The sequence below is a fragment of the Schistocerca gregaria genome, chromosome 1 (assembly GCF_023897955.1).
Source record: "Schistocerca gregaria isolate iqSchGreg1 chromosome 1, iqSchGreg1.2, whole genome shotgun sequence".
NCBI classification, from domain to species: domain Eukaryota; kingdom Metazoa; phylum Arthropoda; class Insecta; order Orthoptera; family Acrididae; genus Schistocerca; species Schistocerca gregaria.
The window spans coordinates 577,552,315-577,577,156 of record NC_064920.1 but is presented as its reverse complement, the minus strand read 5'-3'; the positions used below and the strand labels follow the sequence as shown (position 1 = coordinate 577,577,156).

At 39.8% G+C, this 24,842-nt stretch overlaps 1 protein-coding gene and 1 long non-coding RNA gene across 4 annotated transcripts in view; both read left to right on the top strand.

Annotated features, from left to right (window-relative positions):
• The first annotated feature begins 4,757 nt into the window (after nucleotides 1-4,757).
• LOC126356755 (uncharacterized) lies at nucleotides 4,758-9,076 on the top strand. 2 transcript variants are annotated; one of them, XR_007565802.1, is made up of 3 exons: nucleotides 4,758-4,841; nucleotides 4,935-5,250; nucleotides 7,458-9,076. It is a non-coding gene; the product is annotated as an uncharacterized LOC126356755 (long non-coding RNA). The 2 variants fall into 2 exon arrangements; XR_007565796.1 differs by lacking the exon at nucleotides 7,458-9,076 and adding an exon at nucleotides 5,441-5,559.
• A 4,526-nt stretch (nucleotides 9,077-13,602) lies between these two features.
• The window catches only part of LOC126356729 (V-type proton ATPase subunit E-like), a 274,209-nt gene continuing 262,969 nt past the window's right edge, over nucleotides 13,603-24,842 (top strand). For both annotated transcript variants that reach the window (XM_050007393.1, XM_050007394.1), the window contains exons 1-2: nucleotides 13,603-13,732; nucleotides 13,819-13,994. In XM_050007393.1, coding sequence (XP_049863350.1) covers nucleotides 13,700-13,732; nucleotides 13,819-13,994 — 209 coding nt within the window. In that variant the 5' untranslated portion in view covers nucleotides 13,603-13,699. The remainder of the gene's footprint in view (nucleotides 13,733-13,818; nucleotides 13,995-24,842) is intronic.

Below are 24,842 nucleotides of genomic sequence, written 5' to 3'. Positions count from 1 at the left end.
AGTAAGATACTTCAGCAAACATCAAGAAGCCTAAGAAGGTGCTGCAGTTTTTATCATCTGGAGAATTTCCTTAGCCGGCACTTACTTGCCTAGCTGGTTTCTGTGCACTCCATATCTGGTAAAATGCTCTCTGACATAACTAGTTGCTGCAATGCAAGTTGTGTGCACAAAACTGCTACAAATCTTCCTGAATTTTCTGTTTGTCCTGACGATATCTTTATTTACACAAGAGTTTTCAATTAAATTATGCCTGTGGTGAATGCTTAAGACAAATACTTGGCTTGTGAAATTTTTCTTAGCGATTTTTTTCAGTGCTTTTACGACGAGGTTGCTCTGGTTTCTTTGCAGACATCATTTCCTCCTCCGATTGTGACACAGTTCACACCGCTTTTTTCTGGGGTTTCACAGGTTTTCAGCACTTCTCATTACCGTAATGAGCTCCAGGCTTTGAAATTCCAGTGACATTATAGTCTGACTGGATATCAGACACGATTGTAGGCTAGTTCCCTACTGTGACTCGTTGCTAATATGTATATTACTTCTATTTCTTCGCTGTTTACTTTTCTGTCTTGTGTTCTGTGTTTTCACATGTTGTTCTAAGATGATTTTTGCGTTTAATATTACTTGGCGGCAACGGTTTTTTTCCAGTAGTTCTTTCTGAGCAATTTCCCACAGCACTGAAATTTTTTTCGGCGTGTTTGAACAGTCAGTATTCAACACATCGAATTTTTTGTTAATGGAGCACGAAAAGCGTTCGTATTTAAAACAGGGTGGGAGAATTTATTACGCCGTATATACAGTAGACCAATAATGCAAACACTCTTGTTCACAGCTTTGCGTCTCATTGGGAATGCCCACATACTGAATCAAACTTCTCAGCAATTCAGCATATTGTCTGGCTTTGCTTAAGTCGTTTTGCAGTTCTTCTAATACTACTACAGAACCACTCAAAAAATATTTGAAAATGGTCCAAGACCGAAACTGTACAGTCGTACATGAAATAAACAGAATGGCAACTGGAGACATCACGAAAATATAAAAAAGAATCGCCAAAAAATGTCAGAGAAATGTTTTGGAAGCAACTTCCCTTGTGGAAGAATTTGAATTTGGCAAGGGCGCTCCCCTCAATTTAATTTATGATTTTGTTTCATCACATTTCTCTCCAGAGGAACAAAGTTTTATAGTTGTAAATGAATCCAGTGAGCCCTTGGCGGTAGCTTATCAAAATATGATGTCATCACCTATGTTGGTGCATGCTGTTATTTAAATGATGTTCTTCTAGAGGATTACATGCCAGTCTACAGTTCACAACAGCTTCCTAATGGTACGATCTCCCGAAACAGTTCGAAAGAGCTTCCGTCATTATGTATCAACAACCAGGTCATTTATATACGTAGCAAATCGTAACGATATCACACTTCTTTCGCCGTACACCCCACGATACTTTATTTTCCTAAGGTAACCGAGAAAAAATAGACGATTACACAAAATAATATCTCGAACACTTCAAAGAAATATAGTCAATGAAGATGTGGCAATATTTTCATTTGTATTATACGATCCAGAATTACAGAACCGTATACATAATTGTTTTTATATAAATTCTACTGTCCGATTCCACACGTCTGCTTTGACCAATGACGTCATACGTAAACAAAGGTGCTCCATTTGGCATTCGATGAAGGGAAAGAACCATGGAGGTAAAAATATTCTACCTCCATGGAAAGAACAGTGGAGATCACTGAGAAAGAAGCATCTCGCGCGCCCCGAGGAATCATGACGTCATATCATGACACATGACGTCATCTCCTGCTAGGCAATTTCGATGGTAGTTTTCGAACCATGGATATTCTTTCAACCAAAGCATTATTTGCTGATACGTAGTGTAAAATGGAGGATTTGAATAAGTGTTTTGCTTGCAATAAAACATTCCAGTTACGAAAAACTTTATATGCACGCACACATAAGGAAAGTGCATGATATAGAACCGAATACGGATGGTACAGTGAAACTGTACTTCACATATATAAGGGCCATAAGCATTTTCACGTTAACGAAATCGCGTATTTGTATCGTAGTAGGAAAGAAATGAATGAAATATATTATCAGCAAAAAGAATACATCACTTTACATGTATGTCAGTTGTATCTCGAAACTCTATAGAACTGTATTGCTTAAGTGCAGTACGGGATAAAAGTTCAGCGTACATCGATTTCTTAGTTTCAACTAGCGCTGCTGTCCTGTTGTTCACTTGAACTATGTATCCCCTGCTTCACTAAACCGTAAATAAAACACCGGATACAAATTCAAAGCTCAGCCGAAGTGTGTTGCTTAAGTACAGTACGGAATACGAGTTTGTCGTAAGTCGATTTCTTCGTTTTAACTAGCATTACTGTCCTGTTCTTCACTTGAACGATGTATCCTCCGATTCAGTAAACCGTAAGTGGAACACGGGATACAAAAATTAGATGTGTTGTTTATTTCGTCTCTGCTATTACTGACAGTCCTTTTTTACGTACATATCAATACTACTGATGACAGAAGGGCCTACGTTTGTAATATATGTATACCAGACTTCCGTTGACCTCTATGTATGTACACTGGTAACGAAAAGGTGGAAATAGACGTAAGTTACATTTGCAACATTCACCACAACTGAACTACACGCAGACAAGAAGACGACACATACGTAGAATTTGTGTCCCGTACTTCACTATGGGGTACAGTTTTCTTGTTGCCTTGGACGCTAATAGTATCCCATTCGTTACTTGAGCTATATAGCTATACGCAACATTTGTATCTTTCTCGCCAATTGACATATATAGTGTCGGTGTAAAGGCGAAATGAAGGACGGGATACAAATTTCAGTTGTGTCAGGGGCTTCGCCTGTGATATAGCAAGTACACATTCGAAAATGTCGTACTGATACTAGTGCTGGGAAACGAAAGAAGATAGACAGCTGAGAAATTTCTGTTACGTACTTCACAACACGAAAATAAACATATTGGTGGAATAAAACAGTGAAATATGTCAAAATAGTGAAATACAGTGAAAGAAGCAAATCGAAAAGTGAACTTACCACACGGAAATATCGAGGAATAACCGAATCTCGCCTAGACATACAGTAACGAAAATTACATGCCCAGAAACAGACTAATCCATTCCTATAAACGAAAATACACTCCTGGAAATGGAAAAAAGAACACATTGACACCTGTGTGTCAGACCCACCATACTTGCTCCGGACACTGCGAGAGGGCTGTACAAGCAATGATCACACGCACGGCACAGCGGACACACCAGGAACCGCGGTGTTGGCCGTCGAATGGCGCTAGCTGCGCAGCATTTGTGCACCGCCGCCGTCAGTGTCAGCCAGTTTGCCGTGACATACGGAGCTCCATCGCAGTCTTTAACACTGGTAGCATGCCGCGACAGCGTGGACGTGAACCGTATGTGCAGTTGACGGACTTTGAGCGAGGGTGTATAGTGGGCATGCGGGAGGCCCGGTGGACGTACCGCCGAATTGCGCAACACGTGGGGCGTGAGGTCTCCACAGTACATCGATGTTGTCGCCAGTGGTCGGCGGAAGGTGCACGTGCCCGTCGACCTGGGACCGGACCGCAGCGACGCACGGATGCACGCCAAGACCGTAGGATCCTACGCAGTGCCGTAGGGGACCGCACCGCCACTTCCCAGCAAATTAGGGACACTGTTGCTCCTGGGGTATCGGCGAGGACCATTCGCAACCGTCTCCATGAAGCTGGGCTACGGTCCCGCACACCGTTATGCCGTCTTCTGCTCACGCCCCAACATCGTGCAGCTCGCCTCCAGTGGTATCGCGACAGGCGTGAATGGAGGGACGAATGGAGACGTGTCGTCTTCAGCGATGAGAGTCGCTTCTGCCTTGGTGCCAATGATGGTCGCATGCGTGTTTGGCGCCGTGCAGGTGAGCGCCACAATCAGGACTGCATATGACCGAGGCACACAGGGCCAACACCCGGCATCATGGTGTGGGGAGCGATCTCCTACACTGGCTGTACACCTCTGGTGATCGTCGAGGGGACACTGAATAGTGCACGGTACATCCAAACCATCATCGAACCCATCGTTCTACCATTCCTAGACCGGCAAGGGAACTTGCTGTTCCAACAGGACAATGCACGTCCGCATGTACCCCGTGCCACCCAACATGCTCTAGAAGGTGTAAGTCAACTACCATGGCCAGCAAGATCTCCGGATCTGTCCCCCATTGAGCATGTTTGGGACTGGATGAAGCGTCGTCTCACGTGGTCTGCACGTCCAGCACGAACGCTGGTCCAACTGAGGCGCCAGGTGGAAATGGCATGGCAAGCCGTTCCACAGGACTACATCCAGCATCTCTATGATCGTCTCCATGGGAGAATAGCAGCCTGCATTGCTGCGAAAGGTGGATATACACTGTACTAGTGCCGACATTGTGCATGCTCTGTTGCCTGTGTCTATGTGCCTGTGGTTCTGTCAGTGTGATCATGTGATGTATCTGACCCCAGGAATGTGTCAATAAAGTTTCCCCTTCCTGGGACAATGAATTCATGGTGTTCTTATTTTAATTTCCAGGAGTGTAAATTGTTCTGCAATAACAAATTAATACTCCAAATTACCTCAATATCATTGCGAATAATTTTAATGTACAGTGATAGCGCTTATCCGGAACACAGAACTGTTTTATTATCTATGCCTCGAAGTGAAGACATTACTATCTATGACTAATGTATGACGTCATTGGTCAAAGCCGACGGGTTGTATCCCCTGCTTCACTAGACCCAAAACTTCTGAGGGTGTAAGTTACATCAGTGACCGTAGTAAGTCTTTTTGGTGGTAAAATAGCTATTAATTTGCACGACGGAAAGCAGATTTGTGAGTAGTGTAATATTTCTTTGTAATGGGTGTTTCAGATTTTCGGGAGTGGAAGTCCAGAGAAGAGAATGAAGCAAGAAGTAGCTTTGTAACACACGTTGGTGCTATGCCTATGGAACGTACCACAAAGATCATTTACATATGTCATAGTTCTGGGGTATCCAGATCTCAAAAGGCCAGAGGCAGCTGAAGTTGCAAGGCAGTAACAAAATGGGAGGTCATTGCACTGCTGCCATAGAGGTTAGCCAAGATACAAATGGTATTTGTACTGTTGTTTGTTTCAAAACACATTTGGACATGAAAAATATTATGGGTTTCTACACCTCCCTATATCTGAAAGGGAAGTCATTGCTGGTGAGTGTCACCTTAACCGAAGCATAGATGCATCAGTATTAAATAGTGCTTTTATACAGATATATTTAATATTCATAAAATTTTATATTGCCTAATCTAAGGCTATTCAAGTAAGTTGACTTGCTGTATGGAATCTGCTTTATGTCAGGACACTGTGTTGTATTACTTACAGAAATGGTATTTGTATCAGGTTGTGTGTGCATAGTTGGACCAGAAATTCTGCGTAACATATGCAAGAAATTTGCTGGTGGAAACATAGCAGACTGATGTGTATCACACTGATTGGTATTCCTGGTTACGAGGTTTACATGGGGAATGTAGATGGTGAATCTCAAAGAATAAATTAACTAAAGTGTGTTCATAATGTCATGATTATTATTATTATTATTATTATTATTATTATTATTGAGAGGTCCTCTCTGCCTGCCATGTGTAATGCTTTCCAAAGTAGGTTCCTTGGAATAGTATCATAAGCATTATCTAAATCTATGAAAACTTATCCAATTTTCTTTTAGCTGGTGTCCATTTTTGTACAAAGTCCTAAAATTAGGTTCAGCCCTGTATTTTCTGTCTTACCTTTAAATTCTTGTTAATGGTATGTATCACAAATTTCTATAAAGTTCAGACAAATTTAGTGATCTCCATTTGGTAGTAATGTAACTGACATTTCTACACATATTAAATTACCACATACTATTCTGTTGAATAACTGTTACTGATTTTACTATCTTGGTACAATGTTTCAAAATCTCCGGATTGATACTCCCTGGTTTACTGTGTGTCCTTCCTCATATTTCATTCTTTACTATTCTTGTTATTCCTTTATCTGTTTCTTCTGACCACCATTTTGCAGTTTGCCCCTGGTTTAGCTGTATGTCTAGCACATCGGTATCCTCACCATTCTATAGCAATTAATAGTCTTACTCTTTCATCTGAAAAGGTGTTGATATTTTTCATCCTTCTCAGTATAGTTCCTCAGGACATTTTTCATTTGGCTACCATGTAATAATTAGGTGTTAATACCACCTCAGTTTTGCCCTGCTCTACTATAGCAAACATATACAAAGCCTTATTTATCACAGTTTGACAATGATTTGTTTTGATATTATGGTGTATTGATAATTTTTACTTATGGACCATCTGAAAGCAACTGAATAAAACACAAGTTTAGTGCAATACGCATTTTGCCTTTATTTTCTGCGAGGCATCATCAGTGGCAGGTTGCATGGACAATTTCTTACATATTATGCTCCTGTTGCAGGGGGAAAAAACCACAAATTGGCATTCATAAGAAGAAGAACAACACCAAAACTGCAACAGGAGCGTAATATGTAAGAAATTGTGCACGCAACCTGCCGCCGATGATGCCTTGCAGAAAATAAAGGTGAAACTCGTATGGTACTAAAATTGTGTTTTATTCAGTTGCTATCAGATGGTCCGTAAGTAAAAATTATCAATATACCTTAATATTACACGCAACTGAGGAAGACAGGACTACAAAACTTGAATTTGTTATGATCTTTCATAAAAGTGTTAGTCACAGCAGCAACACTAACAAAGGCAAAAATTAAATATGCTGCTAAAGTCTGATACATTTTCAGTATATTTGCCTTACTACATAGTGTTGTTTTGCCAGTGTATGGCCTCAAATTTCATGTGGCACATCATATATACCCAAACATATTGGTGCCACCTGGATCCATTACAAATGTAAAGTTAAAATAAGAAAATACAGTTTACATCAATGGAAAGATAAAATTCTTGTATATTTGAATTGAAGTGACTGTTTCTGTGGTTCTTTATGAATTATAGCAAGCTTTATAAATTATGGCAATTGTGCAGCCCCAATCCATATTCACCTACTATGTTCCCTTCCTTCCTTTTCCTACTACCGAATTCCAGTCACCCATGACTTAAATTTTCGTCTCCCTTCACTACCTGAATAATTTCTTTTATCTCATCATACATTTCATCACTTTTATCATCATCTGCAGAGCTAGTTAGCATATAAACTTGTACTACTGTTGTAGGTGTGGGCTTTGTGTCTACCTTGGCCACAATAATGCGTTTAACTATTGAGGGCATTTATTACCCCTCCCCACAGATTTATCCTGGTAGAATTAAGTAAACAGTGATACATTAGGTATTGCTAGTAGTATGTTGTTAATGATGTGTTTCTAGCTTTATTAATTGTAGAAATGTTACAGGTAAAATAGCCAAAGGCGTGACCTCCCAAATAACTTTGGATGATGTGAGAGAGTCTATCAATTCAGAAGAGGTAGAAAGGCTCCACCTTTTAACTCGAAAGGACCTCCTTAATATAAAGAGGGACTTTGAAATTAATACTCACCAGTTCCATGCCAATGATACAGTGAGTGTGAGCATCATTTTAGAACTAATAAAAGACTGCATTCTAATGAACAAAAATGTCGTTAATATGGACTATTCATCAGGCAAAGATGTGATGAGTGTGTTAATGACAGATCTACAGTGTCAAATGCTTCAAAAGTTTGGCTCAAAAATTGTGTGTGTAGATTCAACACATTGTACAAATGTGTACAAGTTACTAGTAACAACACTATTAGTTATGGATGAATTTGGAAGTGGCATTCCAGTTGCCTTCTGTGTTTCATTGGTAACACTGAAACACTTTTAATGTGCTGCTACAGTACATCATACCACTACACACTGGTACCATTACTGGTGATTGTGATGGAAGCTGTTATGAAACTCTTGCGATTTTATACAAATTTGATATGGCGAGTTAACAGAACTTTTTATCCATGCGAGTAAAATTATTGTGTAAAATCAATAGCTCAGCCTCTTACAGAAGTCTCTTCAGGGTCCCTGAGAGTCTTTCACTTACATGTCAACATATTAACTCTCCAATAGTATTTGTTGTTCATAATAGGGGTAATTTTACTCTGTTCAGTAAAATGAACTAGGAAAATACTGGAAGTAAAGATAATGTCCATGTAGACTATGCATTCCTGCCTGATTCAGAATGGAATTTTACATTCTGATACAAAAGTCTGTAACAGGTTGCTGCTAAACATCAGGTAGAAAACTGGAAATCCAAAGATATTAAAAAAAAGTAAAAATTATTTTATTAGCCTCTCCTATAATTAAGCATAATGTTTCAACTCAAGGATGCATATGCTGGTTAACACTAAGGTTCATATTAAACAGGATTCTAATGTTACTGTTATATGTAAGGCTGATGGTACGCATTGTAAAATTATGAAATGCTTTGTATGAAGTATGAGTGAAAAACAGCACTTGAATAAAAAGACTATTTCTAGCTTTCAGGATCATTAGTTCCTTCCTCTCTGAAGATGGGTATGTTTTGCAAGATGGGTAATGAGGGGAATATTGCTTGGACCACCATGTAGAACACTTGTGTGACCCATTCATGAGCACTTCTCCAGTGTTTGAGATACCCAGCAGGTCAGATTAAACCAACACATTGAAGGGGCCCAGAGGTGGGCTGCTAGATAGTTTACCACTGGGTTCAACTATGTGTGAGTGTTGTGAAGATGCTAGGCAAACTCTTGTGAGAATCCCTGGAGGGAAGACAATGTTCTAATTGTAGAACACTATTGAGAAAATTTAGAAAGCATGATAAATCAGGGCTCATATGGAGGCATATAGGTAACCTTTCTGGAATGGAATGGAACGAGAAAGAAAATGATTTATAGTGATGCAAGGTACTCTCTGCCATGCACCATTTGGTTGCTTGTGTAATATGTATATATATATATTAAAATAGGGAAGAAAATTGTGGCTACCTACTACATTCAAAAATATAGTTTAAATTAAGCTAAAACTCTTTGATTTATTTCAAATGTTTTGTTCCACATTCAGCTGTACCTGATACACACTGACAATTGCTGACTTGCAACTATAGCAGCGTTACAATTTGGAGATCCCAGTATTTGTTAGCTCATTCAGCTCTTTTCATCAAAAGATCACATAAAACTAAACTGGATTTTGAGAAACTACATACAGAAAGATGTGATGGGCGCATAGCTGTTTGTTTACAGAAGAACAACGATCAGAATTTAAGTACATCGGCAACATACATTAGGCAGGAGCACATAACTGGGCTAGAGTACTATACTGGATTTCGCCCCCTTTTCCCTAGAAATCTTGGCTGGAGTGACAAGGTTATTTGTAACAGTCTGAGGTCTACATTAGGTTGAAAGGCGATAATTTTGTTGACAGTTGTGGAACACAGCGAATGAGAAATAACGGTTGTGGTAACAGACAGACGTGTGACTTTGCCTAATATTTTGTTTGCGGCATATTTAAATGCACTTCTCCATATTTAAAGCATTTTTCATAATACAAAATAATACTACTAGGTCATCTCCAAAAACATATATTAGAAAATGAACAAGCATCCGACGTGTTTCGATGCACATTATGTACAGATATCGTACACACACTGGGAAAATGCAATGGGCGTTCCATTACGTATCCTTTACCATATTTGATCCGCTTTTCCGCATTTGTTACTGCTCGTATAACCTCAAAGACAGTTTCGTGCTGCAAACGTCTGAATAGTAGTTACATTAGTAAGCTGCAGGTAATGCGTTAAAACATTTAGACACATTGTCCTGAATGCGTAGTATGTGTTATGCTATAAATCACTCTGCCATTCAACTAATAAATCAATCACGTAAGACTAAACTGCAACTCTGACAACGCTGCGGATTATTATGCCACCTTAATCGAGATTATTCGCATTCGAATGTTGTTTCTACATTTAATTCTCTTAACAGAAGCTTCATTCAAACAATCTGAATTGACGACGTTCCACAGCAACAGCTCAAGGCAACTCTGTATAATAGCTGTGGAAGGCCAACATGTAACGCCACATACGTCAACAGACCTGCTTACAGGTCTACTAGACCTGGTATAGTCACCAGGCAGCGGAGCGCTGTGACGCTTTCGGCCTTTCTGATGACGTCATGAAGCGATTCCTCGGGGCCCGCGACACGCACGTTGAAGGACGGATCATACTCGTAAACAAACGAATATAGCATGTGGTCAAATAATACATTCAACATAATTATTATTTACGCGCGAATTACATGTAAACGAATTGATGATAACCGAAATAACTAAGAAAACGAGTGTAAAAAATTTGTGTCTAATTATAATTATTATCGTAAATTATGCGAGTGGAGGGGAACAGAGGACCAGTATAGCGGACGATGAAATCATCCTATTGCAGAATTACGTTAATTGTATTATTGATTCAAACGGGAGAAACCCAGGACAGTTGCAGTTTTGGGCGGGGAGAAATTAAATTAGAACAGAACAACGGAAAAATAAAGCGAATTATAAGAAATAAGAGTTACTAATGTAAAATATGGAGAAAGGAACACCACAAATCCTAAACAAAGCAGGAACTCAAGTAAATGAAGTCCATTAAAAATTAACAAATAGTGGAATCGATAACTAGACTTGACCTATATAAGATGTCAATTCGAGTTACCAATTCCAATGCCTGTAGCTGTTTCGCGGTAATTGAGAGAGCAATGACGAGCAGAAAAATGTTATTACGTGTGAGATAACTACTGGAAAAATAAAGATTCAAGTGATAAACTTTCGAATAGATGGAATCGGTAACTAGAATTGACCTCATATATATGAACCGGTATCGGTTGGAATCGGTAAGTAGAAGTAACCTATATAGGAGGTCATTTCTAGTTACCAATTCCAATAGTACTGTTACGTGGTGGAACAAAGACCTTATATATAGGTCAATTCTAGTCACTGATTCCAAAATTAATGACTGTTTCGTGAAACTTCAGGGAGGAATTACGAGTACAGAAATTGTATTATATTTTCCAGACATACTACAAAAACGACACAAGTAATGAACCATCGAATCATCGAATATTTGGAATTGGTAACTATAAGTAACCTGTATAGAATACAAACTATATATGAGGTCACTCCTAGTTACCAATTCCAACATAAGTGTTACACAGTAGTACAAAGAGCAATCACTTTTGCAAAAACCGAGCGAGGTGGGGCAGTGGTTAGCACATTGGACTCGCATTCGGGAGGACGACGGTTCAATCCCGCGTCCGGCCATCCTGATTTAGGTTTTCCGTGGTTTCCCTAAATCGTTCCAGGCAAATGCCGGGATGGTTCCTGTGAAAGGGCACGGCCGACTTCCTTCCCCGTCTTTTCCTAGTCAAATGAGACCGATGACATCGCTGTTTGGTCTCTAACCCCAAACAACCCCCCCAACCCAACCCTTTTGCAAAAATCTTATAACATAAGAAAAGTGCTTAAAAACGATCTTGTTAGTGAACAGCAGAACAGGACTAGACTTTCAAAAAATGAAAATCCTTGCACACATTACTGCACACTCAAAAACATAAAACACAAAAATGACCAAACCTTGGAACCCATAACTGTACTACACGAAAGTGACACCAGCTACAGTAGCTCCAAAATAACACTCAATAGCTTGAAAGTGGAAGTAAAAGAAGTGTAGCAAAAACATCGAAAAGGAAAACATAACAGTGGCTACATGAAAAGGAACTTACCACATATGAACTTCCAAAGGAGTGAAAGAACGAGGTTGACATAAACAACAAAATAAGGACATAACTAGAAATCATAATTTTAGGAGGCCAAACTATAACGAAATACACAAAATGAAAAAATTAATAAGAAACACGAATTGCCAGGCACGAAAGAGGTACCACGCAAATCAGCTCTTCCCTACCACCTGCCCTCAGCCAGATGCAAAATTTTAAAATAATAATTAAAAAAATGATACCACGAGTCAATCACATAAACCCTTTGGCAAAGACACAGCAATCCCCTCTCGACCCACCATTGTAACCAGAAATTATTGAAAAGACAGAAAACATCCCCACAGAGAAACCAAAAAAAGTGGCAATCACACAGTATAGTAACATAAAAAACAACATAAAACAACAACAAAAAACGTATCAGACTCACCAGCACATAAAAAACAAAATGAGGCTTGTACATTTTGCTAACCACTTTCATAAATCCAAGAAATAGACAATAACCTTTAAGAATACTCTTCCTCCAACAATATTCATCTAAATGGCCTTTCAACAGTGAAATCCTTCTCTTTCCCTGCCCAACAACAGATTTTACAGCTCCTTGATGCCCCTCGATAGTATTGGTACATGCCCCTATTTTGTAATCTTCAAAATGAATACTTTGATTCATGACCAAATGATGATAATCCCTATCACTCAACCTCTTGTACAAATCAAACCCATCTGACATGACTACGGAACCTTCTTCCACATATTCTTCTACTAAAGATGTCAACACTTCCTTTGTTTGAGTTGGTACGACCCTAAATACATCATCACAATCAACTCCAGAAACTACTCCAAAAACCCAATGCCCAACAACCTCATGCCCCCTTCCGTACTTTCCCTTTCCAAAATGTGACTGATCTACTTCAATTGTAACCCCTGCTGCTCCCCCCCCCCCCCCCCCCTCCCCAATGATCGCCTATACTTTATAAATTCCCTGCAGACTTCTCTACATAATGATAACCAGACATCCACAGTGACACACGAAACCCCTGATTCGTGGATAGATTTGCAAGAATATTGATAGTAAAAATAGTAGGTTAGCATGACTATTACTTCTAAATACCATATAATGTCCACAAGCACGCACTTGCAAAATTCTGCAATAACGCCGAATGATTGCAAAAATCTAATAGCTGATTTAAGGTCAGTCATTTTCTGAAGGAGAATTTTCGCTGTAAACACAACTGACTGTTCCATAACGAACAGCAATTGTGTGAGAAATCGAGATTTTATAAATCACGACTACTTTCATTAACTAAAGATGCCGAAAACAAATTACGACGTGCAAACAAAACAATCTATATAGAATTTTTAATATACCCGCGTAACGAGGAAATCCAAAGAAATCATTCAACGTTCATTGACACCAATCAGTGGCACAAACAAAATAACATCACACATTGCCTCATTGGTCAGAGCCGATGGGTGGAATCGGATACTAGAACTGACATCCCCTCCTCCCCCCCAATTTTTTTTTATTTACATCAAGTCAGTTTTAGAAAGGAAGAGCACATTTAGAGCACAATGACCCTCTTACAGAGAACATCTATTTCATATACATTTCGATTGGTTACTGTTCCTAAACTCGTTAAATTTTTTAAAGAAGTTTATAATGCGAAGTCATAGCAACTATTACACTGTTGTTTCACTGAAATACCGTAGCATTACAATTCATGGGAACTCTTTCCCATGAGCTATTTATATTAAATCCTCAAAAACTGTAAACAGCCTCAGCACAGAGAAAGTGATTGAATATAGCATTTTATCTTTGCTATGCAATTATCGTTTCTTTAATTTTAGAGAAGTATGAAACCCTACAGCACTTTGTAAGAGATACAGATATGCCACTAACAAGATTTGAAGCACAGAGACGGGTACATACTTTCACTCGGGATAAAGACTTTTTGTGTTTGCAGCATTAAACAGAATGCAGTTTTATTACATCATTGTCTTTTTACAGATGAACTTAATGCTTCGGCACATTGAAGTGGAAACTGATATTAAGATAGCAATGATTCAACACAGAGTAGAGGAGGAGTTCACAAAAGAAAAGGCCTACGAATTAAATGCGGGAATTGCGAAGATTCAAGGGCATTTTAAGGCTAAAGAAGAAAGGCTCTTGGCTCAAAGCAAAGCGTAAGTAAATATCAGCTTGACTTTGTTATGTTTACACACACTTTCTGAACTATTTTGCGTAGATTAAAGTTCACCGCTCTCCCTATGACTCCTATAACCTATATAGGAGCTGCTGCTCTCCGTAGCAGATGCTATTTATCCTACCTCGCCCTCCTAGCTCCTTACAAATTTTTGCGACATTTTGTTGGGTTCTTCAGTGACGATGTTTTCTCGTTTCTGTATTCCACTCCGCACTTTATTCAACGGATTTGGGATAGAGCTCCTCGATCAGTGGGAGGACTCTGCAGCAAGATCACAGTTCCGAAATCTCACGGTTATGATGCTACTGAGTTCGAAGAGACTTGTGTTGTAATTGAAGGTAGCGTCGCTGTAAAACACTACTTCAGTTTTCATTAAATGAAGTGTCGACTATTATGTCTCTTTCTGTTATTCTCTGACATTTCAAGGTCTGACAATCCATTGCTTTTCAAAATCGTTTTACCTGTGTATTCCTATCATTGAGAAGCTTTTTGTTGGAAATAAGGAATGCCCAGATGTTGAACTGTTTAAATGAGTGTATTTAGTCACTTCTCCTATTCGCCTGTAAGCGTAGATGACCAAATAATGTGTACCAGTGATCACAGAACTGGACTTGTATTCTGGTGAAACATGAAAAAAATCCGCATCTGGCCGTCCTGATTTAGGTTATTCATAGCTTCCTGAAACCTGAATCAGATGAATGACTGGATGGTTTCTTAAGGCCACAGCTCGTTGCCTATCCCACCTTATTCTAATCAGTGCTAATGTAATGTCCTTAACGACCTCTGTGTTAACGAGACAAAATATAAATGTTCCTCCCCTACCGCCAATGGAAGTGAATAAATATTGCGAAGATACCAAGTGTCTATTCATAGGTTACTACTGTCACATACACGCCTTAAATATCATCTATATCTACGTACACAATCTGAAAATCCTTGACAAGTGCATCACAGAGGGTGCTTCAGCATTGTACCACATATTAGTGTTTGCTTCTGTATGGAGCCCAGGAAGAATACCTGTATGCGGCACAATAATATGTTTCATGTCCTCGGCATTTCATATTGAAGTGATACATACGAGGCTCAATTCCAAGATTCCTCACTTCATACCGGTTCTGTAAGTAGGCTTTCACGAGATAATTGGCGTCTGCCTTCAAGAGGCAAACAAATTTAAGTTTTTAGGCTCTGTCGTGAGTCAAACAAACGTGTGTCCTTGACATTGAATCTCCTTTATCCACAGACAGATTTGTTTTCAGAGAGGATCTGCCTTGAGCAAAACATAATTTTCGTTTCTATTTTTATTTCCTGAACACGGTTCACTGAAGTATCAGCAGTGTCAATGGTTTTTTATGATTTGTCTATAAAAACAAAACAAAAATGCTGTTTACCTCTTTGAATATTTGAAAAGCACAGAAAGTTTTCTATATTTACCGTGTTAAATAACAAAACCCAGGAAGTTCACAGCACATATGTGTGTGTTTGCAACATGTTTCACTTAATTTTTATGGTTTCCCCATTATCTTCACTATGAAGGTTTGCAATAAGTAACTTTCACTGTCTGTTTACAAACTACAGACTGAAGAAGGCGAATAGCTGAACAGTTGAATGTTTTCTGGGCAGGAATTTGGGGTGTACCTGCCTGCCTTCTTTGTGTGTGTGTATGATTGTTATTTGTTTTCCTTCAGTTATGGCACGTATAGGTTTCTTCAGTTATTAGTTTTTGTCAGGGGCTGTTGTTGCATTTGAGAATTTTCAAGTCATTGTTGATAACTTTTGGGCCTTGTGTCCTGTCCACAAAGTGTTCAGTCGAATGCCAGCTGTTACTTTTTAATGTTCTTCCATGTTCTGTGTGTCTGGTTTAATGCAGGCCTAAATTGATTTGTAGTCCTGGCATGTCAGTTGGTAAATACCAGATGTGTTCCTTTTGTCTGCGCTTGTGCTGGTTGCCCTTAGTTTCCCTTGTATTGAGTTGTCTGTCCTGTAGGCTGCTTTAACACTTGTTTTTTTTTAATATGTTACCTATTCTATGGATTGTTTTGTTGTTGTAAGTGAGAGTGTACCATTTGCTTGTTGTTATCGATGTTTCTTGTTAATGTGTACTTGTGTGTGTGTTCTGTGGATTTCCCTTATGTCTCTTTATGTTTTGTCTGTCTATGTTTGTAATTTGGCAACAGGTTGTTCGTTTTTGTGTGCATGGTGTCCCCTTTATTTGTGTTTTAATTTTGTGATTCAGTTTCTATATAATATTTGTATCTTCATTCTGTGCTATTTGTTCGATTGTCAGTAATTCATTTTTGTAGTTGCCTTCACTGAGTGGACTGTTGTTCGTTACATTTACTTGTTTTAGGTTGAAAGATTTAACCACTGCACTGTAAAAGGATATTGCCAAGTGAAAGTTCTCTTTAAATAATAACAATATGACTGACATAATTTGTTGTGAATAATAAGAGCTTTGCAGAAGTATTAATGAATCGTAATAAAAAATTGAACTGTCATTATGAGAAGGCAGGCCTATAATACTGATAAAGTGAATAATCTGATTGCAAGAATTTTGAACAGTATAAACTCCCTGAATAATTAACTTTGACATAAAACCTACAATAATTAGTTTTGCAAAACTGATCTCAGATCCCAGAACTAAAACTGATACACAATACAGAAAAATCTAGCAGTCTCTGAATGACACAAGTTGGCCCGGATAGAATTAAAAACCATGAAAATATTTAGTCCTTGTCTCTATTCTGCGCAAATGTGTTGCAGTACTGCCGTGATGCTTGCCGCTATGTTAAGCTGTAAATTACTATATCTACACAGTGACACTCATGAGATGCAATGAGTTCTGTTTTAATTGCAACTCGAAGTATTTTCGGTACACTCTCGGTTCCTTTTCTACTTTTGGAAAAAAACCAAGATCAATTAAAAGTTGTAAGAGAAAGCTAGGTCAAAAATGGCGTTGCAGAAACAAAAGAGTGACTTCAAAAAATTACCTTCTAATTTCTCTTCACGTAAATAAAAGATTCCATTACACTTTCTCCTTCTCAGATTAGTTACCATTACATAATCATCATAATTAAATATATCGATAAAATGAGACTTTACATTTGAAACATAACTTTACACCTGCTTCCCCATTTCAACACAGCTATCCACTATCTGCCACTGTGCTTACGTGCACCACAAAGATGATAACCTAACACTGCATACAGCTTACAACATCGCTGTTCTCCCACATGTAACAGTTCGAGAGCAAAGAATTGACATTATTGTACAATTGATTAATACTCAAATAACACCTGTCATTACTCCTCGCTCTGGCTGACCAAAATTTCACAGGCAAGATGATGTCAGTGACATTGCTGAGACAGGTAAATTTTACTTTACAAAAACAACATTCAGATAAAAATGTGTAGAAAAGTGAGAAATAACTTAAAAGATACAGTAGATAAGTACACAGATAATAATAACCGTATACATGACAGAAAAAAGTAGAAATGATTGATGGACATGAACATTTTGTTACAAGTTCAGTATTTGTTGAGTATTAGGGTACATTCATAGTAGTGCACACTGCATTAAATGTGTAGACTGTTAGTGCAGAGAGAAAAATAGAAGTGATAGCATACATGTATGTAATGCACATTGCAGTGTCCTAAATACAAAGAAAATGTTTATCACCACCATAGGTTGCAACATGCACGTGACTAAATGGCACAAAAAGTGTCCTCTGCTTACCATAACTGAGTCGGAAGAGTATACGACACATTGCAGGAAAATCTTGCAGTCCCACAGACAATGACATTAGAAAAGCACAATGAAACTATCTTGCAGTCCCACAGGCACAGTCATCAGAAATAAATGGCATAATTGACCAGTGCAGGACAATCTTGCAGTCCCACTGGCACCAACTTGAGAAATGTTTGGTATATTTGAGCAGTGTAGGATCATCTTGCAGTCCCACTGCATAGGCATCATAAAAATATTAGTATTGCCAGTAAAGAGTAGGTAGCAAGCTCAGAATCTGCTAAAGAGGTAGTCCATCCAAACTGAGCTCATTACAAACATGTCTCCACAAGGGCATCTACATATTTATAACCTTATGTACAGTACTCACTAATCACAAGCCTAATGTAAAAAAATATAAAGTCTCTGACTAACACAGTTATGAGAGCTAACGGCTGCTCTAAATGTGAAAATATTTGCAATATCTGTGCAGAGTGCAAGTAAAGTACAACACTGCACATAAAACGAGACGGAATGTCCAGACAATGAAATACAATGAGAAACAAATATACATATTACATTGAGAAACAATGTGAGAGAGATATTACGTTAAAGAGTAAAAATGCGAGAATACAGTACATCTAAATACGAAATAAATGGCTTAAAGGTAAGTAAATAATCAATTTTTCACAAGCATTTACAAAGTCCAACATGTCATGGCACATACCAATGGCGTGGGAACATCATGTTTCATTCAGTGTAATATCGAGTGCAAAGCATGTCAAATTCGGTAACATGAGTAACACAGTTCTGTGAAATAGCTTATGAAAATATTTGCCACATTGTAGCAAGGACTTCTTTATGTTAATGTAAAAGATTTTTATATTAATACCTAGGCTAACTATCCCTGCCGAGTGAACACACAAGGGAAAAATAAGAGCTCTACTAACTATGGGAACAAATAGGACATGAGTAAAAGGAAAGTTTGTATAGTGCACTAGGCCTAAAGCACTTATGGAAAGAAATAATTGATAGTCATTCGTCATGTGCCAGTCAATGTCGCAGCAACGAAAGTTCGGCCAAAAAATGAGTAAACTTACAGAAGAAGCTAATCGAAAATGTAAACCCGTGAGGAAGAAAACACATACAAAATACTACAAACATCATACAGTTTGCTGACAAAGGCAGAGCCTGACCTATTCTCAGCCCGGTAAGACCTGTTAAAAATTGATTAGTACTAAATTTGAAAATTCATCAAGTGCAAAACCACAATACATGTTCTACCAAGGTGTCTACAACATGACCATTACCTGAACACTTACCATTCACTTATGTATGTACCAAACTGTCTGTATTAAGCTGCTGAAGTATATAGATCTGTCACTCCTTGACAAAGTTATGGTAAGACGATGGGGAAAGGAAACCTTACAAGAATCAAGAATTTTATTCACCAAAGATCATTTTAAAATGATATTGGCTTTGTAACACAGGATGTAGTAGTACATATGTAATAATAAAATAAACTAGTGTCAGTATGTTATAGAATACATTTTAAGCATGGCAGTGTACCAAATAACATCAGGCTGGTTTCTAAAAGTTAATGCGATAAGCTATACTATAATATGAGGTGTGATTGGAAGGTTTTAAGAATGGTGTTGTAATAGTACAATGGTAGTACTTACATGCTACTGTGGTGCAAAAAGCCCCCTTCTGATGGAACACACCGACTCCAACGATGTTCCCAGTTTTGGAAACATTCCTGGAAATTTTTTTCCTGAAGTGTGTTAGGACGCACTCTGTATTTGCCTGGATATCTTCAATCGACTCAAATTTATCCCTTTCAGTGAAAATTTCAGTTTAGGAAAAAGGTATAAGTCCGCAGGGACCAAATCATGGGGATGTGGCGGTTGTGGAAGCACAGGAATTTTGAATTTGGTCAAAAATTCAACGATGGATAAGGCACGATGAGCTGGAGAATTGTCATGGTGTAGAACCCAACTCTTGTCTTTCCACAATGCAGGCTCTTTCTTCTGCACTTTTTCGCGCAGACGCTCAAGGACAAATTTTTAGTATTCCTGGTTAGTTGTCTGTCCTGTAGGGGTTAATTGTCTTCACTGTCGACCAACTTTGCTGTGCTTTTTTCGGTCATGGTGAACCTGGAGTTTTCCACTGCGAAGACTACACTTTGGTTTAAGAACCATATCCATATACCCACGATTGGGCACCTATAATTACCTTTTTTAACAAATCTGGGTCGTTTTTAGTCTGATTAATGAGTTCTTGGCACGCTTAAAGTCGGTATTGTCTCTAGCCACATGACAACACTTCTGGAATAAATTTTGTGGACACTCGATGCATGTTCAAATCTTCAGTTAAAAATGACTGAACAGCGTCGATACTTAAATTACGTTCATAAGCAATCTCCCTAGTTGTAATTCTACGATCAGAGCGCACTAAGTCGCGAACTTTCACAACATTTTCATTCAATTTTGAGGTGGAAGTACGACCAGACCGTTGTTCGTCTTCAAATGATCGTGGCCACTTTTAGATCTGTTGAATCAGACAAAAACATTTGACTGGGTCATACAATTATCTCAAGGACAAGGCAATGACTCACTCCTCACCCTTTGTGTACCTGTCCTCCAAACCAGTAAGCAGCAGGACATCCATTCTTAAGACTTTTCAGTCACGCCTCGTATAATACAGTATTGTATTATGTATTGTATACATTATGTAATTACACATGATTAACCACAGCACACAATAATATGTTTAACTATAGACAACTTTTAAGTGCTAAATTCCTACCCAGGCATCTCAAAGAATTCTTGGACGTCATAGAAGGGATGACCTGACAGTCAGCTGTACCACTTAATTAAAAAAAAATTATATCGATGGACTGAATATGAATTGGCAGTTTATCGAACATTTTGAGTGGGTTTACTTTGTGGGAATTTCCTGTTCTTGCTAATCTGCAGCACGGTATGTCTAAATTACCCTTAGCCCTGGTGTTGTGCTCATGTATTTCCCCTCTGGCAATAAATACTGAAATATTATTTTTAATATAGAGTACAGACACACAGATGTATAAATTTGTAATTGTGGATATTCTAAGTCTGGAAAAAAAGGACGACAGTGCTCCCTATGGTCTCTTATACATATTATGTGTAAGACTTTTTTTCACTACAAATAACAAAGGACTCACCTGAGCAGGAGTGGATATACTCTACGGCGCGAGAGATGGCAACCAGCTCTGCAGTGAGCAGCCAGCCGGCAATGAGCGTTGTTTAGAATGATCCCCAAGAGTAATAGCATAACCAACTCGACCAGCAACCATCGAACCATCGGTATAGACCATGTCAGAGCCGTGAAACGCAGCAAGTATGGAAAGAAAGCGGCTGCGGAGGGCATCAGGGGGACTGAGTCCTTCAGGTCCTGTGCCAAATCCAGTCGAAGGCATGGGCGGGACACACACCATGGGGGTACACATAAATGGTCCCAGAAAAGAGGTGGGGGAGGGAAAAAATCAAGCCCAGAGAGAAGAGCCTGGATGCACACTGCGATTGTACACCCTGACTGGGGCTGCCATTCGGGAAGATGGATGACCGAGTTGGGGAACAGGAGACGGTAATTTGGATGCCCAGGCAAGGTACAAACATATGCAGCATAAGTGGCCAGTAGTCGTTGGCGCCAGATCCGCAATGGAGGGACACCAGCCTCCACAAGTAGGCTGTTTACAGGACTTGTGCATATAGCTCCAGTTTTGAGTCAGATCCTGCAGTAAAGTATGGGGTCAAGCAACCGCAATGTGGAAGGTAATTCCTAACCGTATGCCAGGCTTCCATAATTGAGACGGTACTGAATCAACGCCTGATACAGTTGTAGAAGGGTAGACTGATTGGCACCCCAGCTGGTGTGACTCAAGGAATGAAGAGCGTTAAGATGGCGCCAGCACAATCGTTTAAGCTGCCGAATATGAGGGAGCCAAGTCAACTGGGTATCAAAAAGCAACCCCAAAAACCGATGCATCTCCATCACAGCAGTAAGTTCACCATCAAGAAAAAGCCTTGGCTTAGGGTGAACAGTGTGATGCCAGCAGAAATGCATGGCGCAAATCCTGAAGGCTGAGAACTGGAAGCCATGTATGGTGGCCGAGACTGCGCCCTGCAGATAGCGCCCTGTAGTTGCCATTCAGTAACCGCAGTACCAGTGGAGCTATAGTACAGGCAAAAGTCATCAGCATACAAAGAAGCCAAGAGGGATGTTTCCACAGCTGCAGCTAGCCCATTGATAGCAACTATAAATAGGCAGACACTCTAGACAGGGCCTTGTGGGACCCTATTCTCCTGGACGTGGGAGGAACCAACTTGCATGTGGAAGGAATTAAATGACAGAAAATTTTGAATTATCAGGAGGGGGCCCCTAAGACCCCCACCCATGAAGTGTGGTGAGGATGTGATGTCGCCATGTGGTATCATATGCCTTCCACATGTCAAAAAAGACGGCAACAAGATGCTGATGGCGGGCAAAGGCCATACGGACGGCAGACTCCAGGCAGACAAGATTATCGGTGGCAGAGTGGCCCTTACAAAATCTATCCTGAGATGGAACCAGACGCCCCCAAGACTCAAGTAGCCAACTCAACCTCCGGCTCACCATATGTTCGAGCAACTTGCACAGAACGTTGGTGAGGCTAATGGGGCGGTAGCTGCCCACCTCCAGTGAGTTCTTGGTAGGCTTCAACACTGTTATGATAATGCTTTCCTACCATTGAGACATGAACTCACCCTCAACTCAGATACTGTTGAAAAGGTCTAGGGGGCATCGCTGGCAGTCGACTGAGAGGTGTTTGAGCATCTGATAGTGGGTGTGATTTGGCCCGGGAGCTGTATCAGGGCAAGTGGCGAGAGCACTTTGGAATTCCCACTCACTGAATGGAGCATTGTACGATTTGGGGTGGAGCATATGGGATGAAGGACTCTGACGTTCCAACTGCTCTTTCAGGGAGCAGAAGGCCAGCGGGTAATTTGTAGAAGCAGAACTCCAAGCATTATGCTCTGCTAAGAGTTCTGAAATCGTGTTGGAATCAGTACAGACTGCTCCATTCAGGGAAAGCCCAGGTACGCTGGCAGGGGTATGATATCCATAGACTTGCCTAATCTTGGCCCAAACCTGCGATGGAGAGGTACAGATGCCAATGGTGGAGACATACCTTTCCCAGCATTCCTGCTCAGGCACGAAGCCACGTAATGGGAAGGAGGTATTCCATTAATGGGTGCCATTAGGACTCACCTGTGATCTCCAATCGCCTCAGTGATCTCAGGTGACCACCAAGGCACAGTCCTCCGCTGAGGGGACCCGGAAGAACAGGGAATTTCAGAGTCTGCAGCAGAAATGATGCTGGTGGTTATCACGTGAACCACCACATCAATGTCATGATGAGAAGGAGGCTCAATAGTGGCAATGGAGGCGAAAAAGTCCCAGTCAGCCTTATTCAAAGCCCATCTGGGAAGGCACCCAGGAGAGTGGCGCTGTGGCAGTGACAGAAAGATCAGAAAGTGGTCACTACCACACAAGTTATCACGCACATTCCATTGGACAGAAGTCTGAGTATGTGCCATGCGTCACACTGAACTGTGTGGAGGGAAAGGTCGAGCTGTGCCAACACTAGCTCAACGACAGTGCGTCAACCTGTTGCCACCAAGCCACCCCATAAAGGGTTATGGGCGTTAAAGTCACCCAGTAACAGAAAAGGTGGCAGCAATTGGGCTCTCAGCACAGCCAGTAAGTACATGTTGTGGAACATCACCTTCCAGTGGAAGATAGATACTGTAGACAGTAATAGCCTGAGGTGTCCACGCCCGAACAGTGACACCCTCTAAAGGTGTGTGTAGAGGTACACGTTAGCTGTAAAGAGAGTTAGGAATGTAGATGCAGACTAATTACGACTGATGTCGGCACGCTGACGTTATTTTCTTTCCCCAATATAATGAGAGACGTGGTAAAGTGTTGCAGGGTGATGTTAGGAGATTCTATTGCAAGAAGAGGTATGGCTGGTTGAATTTCGGATGGGGATAGAAAATGAATGTAATCCGCTCATGGATGACCATTTGTAATTTGAATATGCGGAATGCTCTCAAACTGTATCAATTTTGCTCACAAAACTAATATAAATCGGCTGTATACCTTCTCACAGAAACATGACTGTTTTATTATTATTGTCATTATTGTGTTCAAAATATGTCTTACCTTAAGTTTTTTTTATTTCGTACTTCATAACCTCCAATGATGAAGTAGCCACCACTTGAATTATGTCATTGTGGAACCTAGAAATAATAGTTTATTTGCCGACATGTGAGTAAACTGCATGAAACAGGCTGTCATGTGGTGACCAAATTGCTTATGAAACTACAACTCAAGAATCTGCCGCTATTGCGAATGATGGTCTGCTGAGCATTGTCTTCAAGTATGGGTTACAAACTTTACACACAGGTCGGTAGAGGCGAGTTATGGAGCAAATATGTCAGATATCAGCATGCACACGGCATTTATTTTCGATGTGCCGCTGAAATCTTATAGTATTCTCTTCTAGGTGACGTTACAAGGCTCTATCGCAAGGCATTCTGTCACGACCTTTTTTTAACGTTTTGTAGATGTCAGTGCGATACACCGTTACACTGGTGAAATGGGACCTGCCCTAGTCTACAAAAAAACAAAACCCTCTTGAATTATAGCTTGTTGCTGAATGTAAAATGATCGTGTTTTTCTCGACATGTGAACAGATAGCATGAAAGACAGTATCCTGTAACGTTATTTCAGGCGTCCGAAATGTTTGTAATACACACATGGATAAAAATTTATTTACAGATGCTGATTTGAATACCAGGGATTTTCTCAAACCATGTAATTTTGTCCACCAAACTGAAATAAATCGCTTAACATAGATGTTTCATTAGGCTGTATGTTTTTTTTTCTAAGGTGTTTAAATTCTCACTTTTCTTTTACTCCAATGGAAGGTGTGAAATAATGAGGACATTCTGCAGTGGTTGGTAGTTTTTGCAGCAAAATAGTGGACGTTTTTTTCAATTTTACACAGGGTGAACATGTG